General features: G+C 25.7%; 1 protein-coding gene across 1 annotated transcript; it reads right to left on the reverse strand.

The window, feature by feature from the left end:
- Window positions 1-804: 804 nt before the first annotated feature.
- On the reverse strand, window positions 805-1292 carry LOC111877711 (uncharacterized). Its single transcript, XM_023874218.3, has one exon. It carries the CDS (start codon window positions 1158-1160, stop codon window positions 954-956), a length of 207 nt encoding a protein of 68 aa, XP_023729986.1. The 5' UTR covers window positions 1161-1292; the 3' UTR covers window positions 805-953.
- Window positions 1293-10356: the final 9064 nt, after the last annotated feature.

Here is a 10356-nt window from a genome sequence, read left to right on the forward strand (position 1 = left end):
TATTGAAAAATGCCAATTTGAATCCGATTTAAAGTCACAACTTAAATTATCATCAAACGTTCAAAGCTTTACATATATAATAAATTAATAATAAAACTGGATCAAACATTCAAACTCGATTCTTTATTAAACATAGGATAAATTTAAAAAAAAAATGTAACAAACTGTTTCCTGATTCCCGCACTACAAACGATTCTTTTCCACTGTAAAGTTGACTAACGACTTAAAATTTCAACAACTTCTACGTGAAAAGGGGTGAATTACGGCCGAAAGTTGCCAACAATTTTGTTAGTCAATTTTTAACAAACAAACAAGAACTTACAATTAAGTATTGAACACCATAAATATTCTCACTAAAAACAAATAAAAATGATATAACAATTCTTTTAATCCAGAAATAAAATTGAAAGTTGGATCCAGGAAAGACAAACATATGACAGATGTATGAGTGTATCCAACACACGTAAACTTGTATTGCTATGAATTACCGAGACTACATAACATGTAAAGGCACATCATCTTTTTACAACTCATACAACTCTATCATTTTTTTCTATAATAAAGTTCAATGGAATGTTACAAAATATATTTATAGTAAATATTTAAGAATTAAAAACTTTCATTTTTCCCATTGAAGAGTTCAATGGCTATTGAACTTCAAATTCAATGAATGTCAAGATGACATCTCACAATTATATACTTTCATCCATTGAACGACACATAGACTTGTCACATCTTTCAACCATTTCATTATGGGTCTTCTAAATACTAAATACTTCAATTTCCTATTTTGTAGTGATAAAAGGTAGAAATAAACTTTCATTTCATCTCAAACTTCCAAATTCATATAACATAAGAAAAAACCATCAACGAGTGGCTAATAAAAGAAAATAATCAAGTAAATCACCATTAAAACAACAAACGATGAGGTTTCTTCGGGTTGATATTAATGCCTAAGCATACATATGTATGTCAAGGACTACAAGAAACAAAATAAGAAGCAAACCATAAAGAACTGTGTGTAGAAACATGGAGATTATGCTAGTCTTCATGTTCATAAAACCAACCGATGATTCTTTTCCTGGCATTTGAACAATGAGTCCCGGAGCTAAAAGAGCAAACAACGCTGCAGATATGATCGGAGCAGCCCAATCATGCATCTTGAATCAAAAAACAAGGAAAAGAATTGAAAGAAGATTAAAATTTATGTGCACAAGTATAGAGAGTTTGGATACAATTCAAGTTGGCCCAAGTGTCTTGTTGCTATAACGATAAGGAACAAGGTGTCATGGGTAATAAATTATTGGATTAAATTGTTAAGTATTTATAACTATATATGCATGGTCACGAAAATGATAGTAGTGTTGTCATTTTCTACAATTTCGTGATTAAAAACATATGTTAAAAGAATTAGCATTGAATAAATAAAAATCATAAAGTAAAGATTAAAGAATTCTCAATTTCTAATTAATATAATTAATTTATAAATTTAGTACCTTTTCAGACTTTCCTAGTATTTTATTGATTGTATTGTTGAAGAAGTGAAAGAGAATAATCAAAAATATATAATTGCTTAGAATGGAACAGATGAGACACATCAATACTTATGCACATGGGTGAGAAAGCGTGTCCCATGAACATTACTTAAGTTCTTTATCATTCTATTTAGTATTTTGTTTTCTTTTGGTGATTAATAATACTACGTTATTACTCTATTTCATCTCAGTATATATTCTATATACTACTCGAACACCTGTATGGCTGCACGTCGTATAGAAAGAAAATTATATTCCAAAAAGTATAGACATATATGTTGCTAAACATAACTAATATGGTAAAAGAGATGTTTATTTGAAAATTTGACATTTAAGACTTATAATATACTACATATATTCAATAGTATAATTTTGATTATCTTTATCGGTAGGTGGCATATAAATAAGAATATAGTAGAAATTTTTCTTTAATATTATCTTTAAGTATTTTTAAACTCAAATAATTTAAGAATTACTCATTTGTTTATTTATTTAATCTATTCAAACTATATATAAACGATATTCATATGAAAACCCCGCAACATTTCATTTTATGCTATTTAATGGATTCGTTAATTAAAATATTTTTACTACATAACTCTTACAAATTTTCAACTTATGTTAATTAACTAATTCATTAGTTAATAAAAATATATGAATTTTGATTAACCATATTGTCTCTCTTATTATTACATATAAACATTATTTCGTAAAGTATGTCATGATCTAGCGAAATATAATCGATAAATAAAACCAGATGTTAGAAAAATGAGTGTAACATAATTTGTGAATTGATATGATTATCATAATCTAAAGAAAAGTCAAGATGTTAATGGAGTTCTAAATCTACACAAAAATTATGAATATATTTAGAAAATTATGACAAATATATGAAATGATATATACAACATAAACATACCATAATTCTACATCAAAAAATTGTAACAATGAAATTAAAATTATATCATCATTTTCTTTTGACTTAAGTACAATCATAAAAATATTTGTGAAATTCAAAGAAGGTAAGGGAAAATGAAGTGAAAATAATAATTAAAAATACAATATTATATATGGATATTAGTAGTGGAAGATTACATCAAATAAAATACACACATATACAATATGTTAAATCACATGTATTCATCTTTTACTTTGTAATTCTCTATATTTATATTCTTTTGGACTCTTGACAATAAAAACAAAACGGAAAAAAAAAAAAAGCAAATGTAAGTAATCTAACATGAAAATAATATTCTTATATAGGACAAATATTTTGATTAATCATTGAATTAATTAACATAAGTTGAAAAATTGTGAATGTATCAAATAAATATTGTTCAAGTTAGATGTTTTATTTTGAATCATATTGATTTGAATGACCTTATTTATAAAACTAATATATATATATATATATATATATATATATATATATATATATATATATATATATATATATATATATATATATATATATATATATATATATATATATATATGGGTAATATTAAATGAAAACACCTAAAAGGTTGAGAAGGAAGAATAGACCTGAACCATTTAAAAAACTAAATCTAAGGTTATTATGGAATGATGCATTTATGTAAATTCTTAAAATTACAGGAATTAAAGTGTAACTTTAAAATTGTCATAAGGGTATAATAGTAATTGAAACTTAAGCTAACTCCTAAAATTTCTCAACTTCCGTCTATATCTTGTCATATTCCCGTCTCTTTCTTTCTCCTTTGGATACCTAGGACTTCATCAACAGATCCGCCTCCATCATCCATACACCACCCTAATACGTTCACCATCACATCTCACGTTGCAGCCACTATCAAGCCTCCTTTTTAGTCTAAACGTTGTTATTTACATAGTTGGTTCTCTCTTTGGAACTTCACGATTTCAACAATAATGGTGTTCATTTTCTCTTAAATGGGCAAACATAGGGAGAGCACGAGGGGGATTCAGAGTGAGATCGAGAAGGGGCGAGGGGATAACAACGATGTTAGAGTTGAAGCCCCTAACAATCAACAGTGCTAGAAGACACTGATAGTAATCATTTATAATTATAACTATCGGTAATATAAATGATTAGAAAATCGATTATAATCATATCATTTATGATTATATATATATATATATATATATATATATATATATATATATATATATATATATATATATATATATAGGGTTAGGTTATTTTGTTTCACTATCTATTGTGTGCATGTATGAATGATTATGGACCAATCATTTTAGTTATTTTAAGAAAGTAATTAATGCATATTACATGTTGAAGATACAATGAATATTAATTACATCTTCAGCATTTAATATGTATTAATTATTTTTCTTAAAATAACTAAAATGATTGGTCCAGAATTAATCCTACATACACACAATAGATAGTGAAAACATTTGAACCTAAGTATATATATATATATATATATATATATATATATATATATATATATATATTGTGTAGATGTAGGGTTTAATGTGAGTCAATAGTTTTAGTTATTTTAAGAAGTTGATTTACTAATTTAATTGCATTAAATAAAAAAGAAAAAAAATACATAAATTAAATGATACTGGTTCTCAAGGGTGATAATGTACATTTCCATCAACTATAAAAAAATGTAAAAATTGATATTTTTGTTAACTGATCACATCATCCTCATTGTTTGCGCACACAATTGCTAGAAAAACCCTTTATTCGGAGCATGGAATTGTAATTTATTTTCCAGAATCAAGATTGACCACGAAGCATTGATAAACCTAGTAATATATATACAAAAATCTTTCTACCTTTTATTATACAAACAAATCCTTCATTACAGATAGTGTTTGTATTTGATAACTTAAATTTACATTTTTGTAGTTGATTTTTTTGAAAATTCGAAGTGGAATGTAGTCATTCTAATAGAATTGTTCTTAGTCTGTCAAAAGCATTCTTATGGAATCTTAGTTGTTTGTTAAAAATTCTTAGAGAATTAATGTTCTTAATCAAAAGTAGGGTGTGTGTGTTCGGGGAAATAATCTGAATAAATTTTTGTGTAAGTATAAATTGTTCATGTGAATTCCCCATATATTTGGATGAGCAGTATATACTCAAAAATATTTTATAAATTTGAAAAGATTTGTGATAAAATTATGCTAGAATATGAATGTATATATTAGAATCGATTAAAATTCTGAAAGAATTGTTCGGCTATAATTTAATTTTATAACTTTGAATACATACATATTCTAAAAAAATTGTTCTTTAGCTTAAGTTTTGTGAATATCTTCTCAAAGAATATGAACATACTAGTCAGTACGGGGGATTAAAGGAGGCTAAAGTGAGAAAGAGTTTGGAATGCGGTCGATTGTTTTGAAAGCCGCCAAGAGTTCTCTTACCTGAAATTGCTTGAGAAGAGAACAAAAAGCATTAAGATGCAATGGTCAATCGCAAATCTGCGATGGAGAAACTAGTAGAGTGAGACGAAGCAATTAGACAGAGATAAAGAGGGTTACAAGTTTCTATTTGCAATTCATTTATGGTTGGGAAGCAACCAGGCGAAAATAAAGTGTCCATTTGCTGGAGTGAAGCAATTGGTGGAATAATTATTGTGGAATGATAATGAATTTAATTTCAAAATTGAATAATATTAGCCGTAAAAATAGGTGTATTATAGGAAATAATATCTAATCTAATAAATTAATATTATTAATTAAAAAAGAAAATTACTAATTTATCTCTATTTATTTTTTTCAATTGATTCATCCATAATTATTCTTACATCCACATAATATATTCATCCACATTGGAACCTCTCTCTCTCTCTCTCTCTCTCTCTCTCTCTCTCTATATATATATATATATATATATATATATATATATATATATATATATATATATATATATATATATATATATATATACTAGTTTATAACCCGTGGGAACCACGGTTATAAAATTAATCAAACTTTTATAGTAAAACTCAAAATTATTAATAAGTTATTTTAAATAAATTATTAATTTAAGAGATATTTTTTATTAGTTATGTGAAATTATAATCATTGATACAAATAAATATATAAAATTAATTTTTAATATATATTAGATATTTTTTATTTGTGAATTAATGAAAACAATAATTTAAAATTTAAAATAGAATCACATTAATGAGAAGGTCTAATAAATTTAAAATGGAAAACTAATAGATTAACAAGTGGCAACACATTAATTAAAATGTCTAATATGGTGACACATGGTAAATGAACTACTTTTTTATTAGTATATTATATATATATATATATATATATATATATATATATATATATATATATATATATATATATATATATATATATGGTTAGGTTCATGTGAGACCACTTGATTTTGTGAGACGGGGAGACCAAATCTTGACCACTCATCCTAAATAATCAAAGGCTAATATTAATTCAGATTAAACCATAAAATAGGCGGTGGCAATTTTGTAAATTAATGGAACTTTGGGATTAGATCAAGACACGGAGGGGCATGAATGGAATTTTGCATTCTTTTTCTTTCAACACACAAAAACACCCGGTACGAACCCTAAAACCCATTTGATCCAAATCTCGATCATCGTTCTGCTTCCAAATCTCGATCATTGTTTCAGACTCTAATTTTGATTATACCTGACATTCATCTTCCGATTATTACACGAAAACCACTCGATAATCAACTAGAACATTAAAAACATTTTGATTTTGAATTTGATATCGAATCAAATGGCTCATTCTACAGATTCTGATTCTGATTTTGTATCAACAGCTGTTCCAAGTAACTATAATACTACAAACCTCTTGTTCTTACTCAATAAATATGTTCTTATTATAGAAAGTTTTTTCACTTTAAATCGTTGTGTGTATTCAATAAATGTCTAATAATCGAGATAGTTCACTAGCGATTTATATGTCGAAGTCAGGATGTAATGGAATATAGCATTATAAAGCATACAATCTAAACCTAAATCTCAGTGTGTGATTTATATAGAGTCTATGTATCTAAATGTTAACTCTACAAAGTGTTCTAATTATTCCCCATTTCATTTGATCTAAATATTCTTAATCAAAATTAGCAAAGATGTTATGTTATTCTAACTAATTGTTCATCATTTAATTAGATTTAGATCCATAAATTGTCTAATACTATAGATTTTGGTAACACAAATCTCTTATTATGATTGTAGTATATTGTTTAGCCAAAAAAAATCTTTGTATTCTAGTGAATTTTATGTTGATTGATAAATAGAAATTTGTTGTTATGTATTTATAGACCTGTGACTAGATTATATATCATAAACTAATATGAATTCTAATGGAATTTGTTGTTATTGATGCAGCTAAAAAAGTGCAAACAAATGCAACTGTAAGAAAAACAGGGAAAGAAATTTATATCGATATAGGTATAAATTGTGATTACCTTTAGATTAAATATTATAATTGTTTTTATTAACCTCTAAATGCTTTTAATAAATATTCTAGTTGTTTTTATTTGATAATTTTCTTCATACAGATTCAGCGAGTCAAGATAGGGTTAAAAAAAAGGTATGAACACACTTTCTTTCAAATAATTCATAAAAAAAAACAAATGTTTGGATTTATTTTTCTAATTGATTTTAATTGTAAATCAAAAGAAAAAGAAGACAGACCTTATGTTGATTGATAAATAGAAATTTGTTGTTATGTATTTATAGAACTGTGACCATATTATATATCATAAACTAATATATTCTAATTGATTTATTTTTCTAAGTTAGTTATTCTGAATATTCTAATTTTGTTTTATCATATATTCTAATTGATTTTAATTGTTAAATTTCATTACAAAAGATTTGCAAATTCTAATGAAATTTGTTGTTATTGATGCAGCTAAAAAAGTGCAAACAAATGTAACTGTAAGAAAAACAGGGAAAAAAATTTATATCGATATAGGTATAAATTGTGATTACTTTTAGATTAAATATTATAATTGCTTTTATTAACCTCTAAATGCTTTTAATAAATATTCTAATTGTTTTTATTTGATAATTTTCTTCATACAGATTCAACGAGTCAAGATAGGGTTAAAAAAGGTATGAACACGCTTTCTTTCAAATAATTCATAAAAAAAAAAACAAATGTTTGGATTTATTTTTCTAATTTTGTTTTATCATATATTCTAATTGATTTTAATTTTTAAATTTCATGATAAAAGATTTGCAAATTGTAAATCAAAAGAAAAAGAAGGCAGATGAAGGAAAATCAAAGAAAATTTTTTTTAAAAAAACGTTGTTACTTCTGAAAGCGACTCTGATTCTTCTTCTGATTCATCCTCACAGTATAGAAAAAGAATTAAAAAAGGTATCAACAATCATTCTTTAAAACACTTAACAAAATAAATTTTTTGGATTTATTTTTTTCGGTTGATTATTATGAACATTCAAGTTGATTAAAATAAATATTCTAATTTATTTCAATTTTTAAATTTCTTCATACAGCTAAAAATACAAAAAAGAAGAAAAGACTTGAAAAGAAAAAAAGACACTATGTTTCAGATTCTTCATCTTCACAGTCAGAGACATCAGAGTCAGAGACATCCACAACAGAGAGTGATGAATATGGTAAAATATGTTGTCTTTTATAATATATATGTTGACATCCAATAAAAATATATTATATTTTTCTAATAGAATAATTATTGATGCAGATAAAGTAAAGAAAAAAAAGTCAAAAAACATTTCAAGCGCCACAACAAATTAATCCATAATGATGTGAAGCACAAAAAGAAAAAACATGTTTCTGATTCTTCAACAGAATCAAAGACAGAATCATATACACAGTCAACGGGTAAAACAATCTAAACTTTTTTTTTCGTGAAATATTATTTTATACTTTACAATTCCAATATTATGGAACAATATAAATATTAGAGTGTTTCGAAGAATATTTTTCATAGACTATGTTTGACATGAATTGCTTATGGATCATAACTGAAAATTCTTGGTATTTTGATGTGAAAGTATTTTTCTATTGTTTATTGATGTGAAAGTATGTTTCTATGATATGAAATATTTATGGTTCATATTACACATTCTATATATTATTATATCATAAATCATGTTATACTTGATTTTTTTGTTGTTTTACTTAGCTGATACAGGATTTTGCACCATTTGAGTTTAATTTTTTATAAATAATATAATTTGAATAAATATCTACATTTTACTTAGATGATATAGTATTTTTGGATTAAATTTCGTAGAATATTCTGAAATAATAAGTGTATATGTATAATATTCTGTTTGGAATATTACTTTGTAATTAAATGATATATGATTTTTGGATTTTTGTGGGGTTACTAACATCTATGACTGATGTAATGAATTAGATGATGAATCTGATGAAGAAATCTATGTAAAAAAGAGAACCGGTGATAGAATTCAAAAGGGAGATGGCGTTTCTAAAATCGATTGGTGTGCATATTTGTTGTACTGTGTGAAAAATTCAAAAGGGAGATGGCGTCCAGACAACCCCAAGTGTTATTATAAAGGCCCGATGTTGTTGCTATTGGTATGTTTTTTCATATACTTATTTTTTTTTCTTAAAAATGGATATCTAATATGATGTTGAAATAATGCAGCTAATTTACTGTGATAAAATTGAATGCAAGCTCCAAAAAATAGAACGTAAAACACCATTAGTTACGATGTGGACAGCAGATAAGTTGAAGGAAAGACAATCTTTTGAGATTGAAGTTGGTGGATTTGGGGTTGGGAATCTAATTGAACAAAGTTCAAATTAAGAACTTGAGAATAATGAAAATCAGGTGAATGAGAATCAGGACACATGTATTGAGGTATATTCTAAGTAGAATATATTATTAAATTATGTTTTAGAATATATTTTAATTATATCGTAACTTAATATAAGAAAAATATTCTAATGTCTTTTTATATTAGGTTAAAGTATGATTTTATAAAAATCTAGATATTCTTATATTACATGCTTATGGTTCATAGTAAATATTCTAGATATTCTGAGATGATAAAATATTACATGCTCATAATTCTATTATTTTATTATTTTTCAGGATTATAAAGATAACTTTGATAAGATGTTCAATAAAGTTTCATCAATAAAGGAGGACATGTATGGAATTGTTTCTGATTGTATATCAAAGTTCCCAGATGTCAATATAACAAATGAATTGAAAGAGAAGTTCATTAAGTTATTTTCAGATCCTATTTTTTCAAGTGCTGATAATCAAAACAATGAAAACAAAAAAAAAGGGATCACATGAAAGGGTTGAATCTCAAAATGGTGACACAGGGGAGAATGATATAAGTTCTTACAAATCACCATATATGGATAAAGCTGTGAATTTATTTGATAGAATCGATTTGCAGAATGTTCTTTTGATTCAGGTTCTAATAAGATGTGCAAAGGAGAAAAATAGAATGTAAGTCACTAACTCTTGGTATAATACATGTGTATATTTATTCTAATGTTGATGACATATTTTTTGTTCATGTTTAAAATTAAGGGAGGTACTTTTTGAAACAAATACGGGAGAGATTATGCATAGACAGGATTTTGAGAGCATGCGGCCTGAACATGTTATACATCATCGTGTGATTGATTCTTGAGCTGCTGTTCTAAATTACGAGGAACGAAAATCAAAAAGTAAACCATACTGCCTGTTCTTCAATACCAAAATTATGGTAAATTCTTTTACAATTGGAACTTCTATATTTTAGTTGTAAATTGTAACAAGATATTCTAATTTTTCTGTTTTTCTATGTTTACAGAGTTC

This window comes from Lactuca sativa, chromosome 3 (assembly GCF_002870075.4).
Source record: "Lactuca sativa cultivar Salinas chromosome 3, Lsat_Salinas_v11, whole genome shotgun sequence".
NCBI lineage: Eukaryota > Viridiplantae > Streptophyta > Magnoliopsida > Asterales > Asteraceae > Lactuca > Lactuca sativa.

Bases quoted from the DNA above. Each gene is read 5' to 3' on its own strand.
- LOC111877711 (XM_023874218.3), bottom strand. From the start codon at position 1,160: ATGCATGATTGGGCTGCTCCGATCATATCTGCAGCGTTGTTTGCTCTT.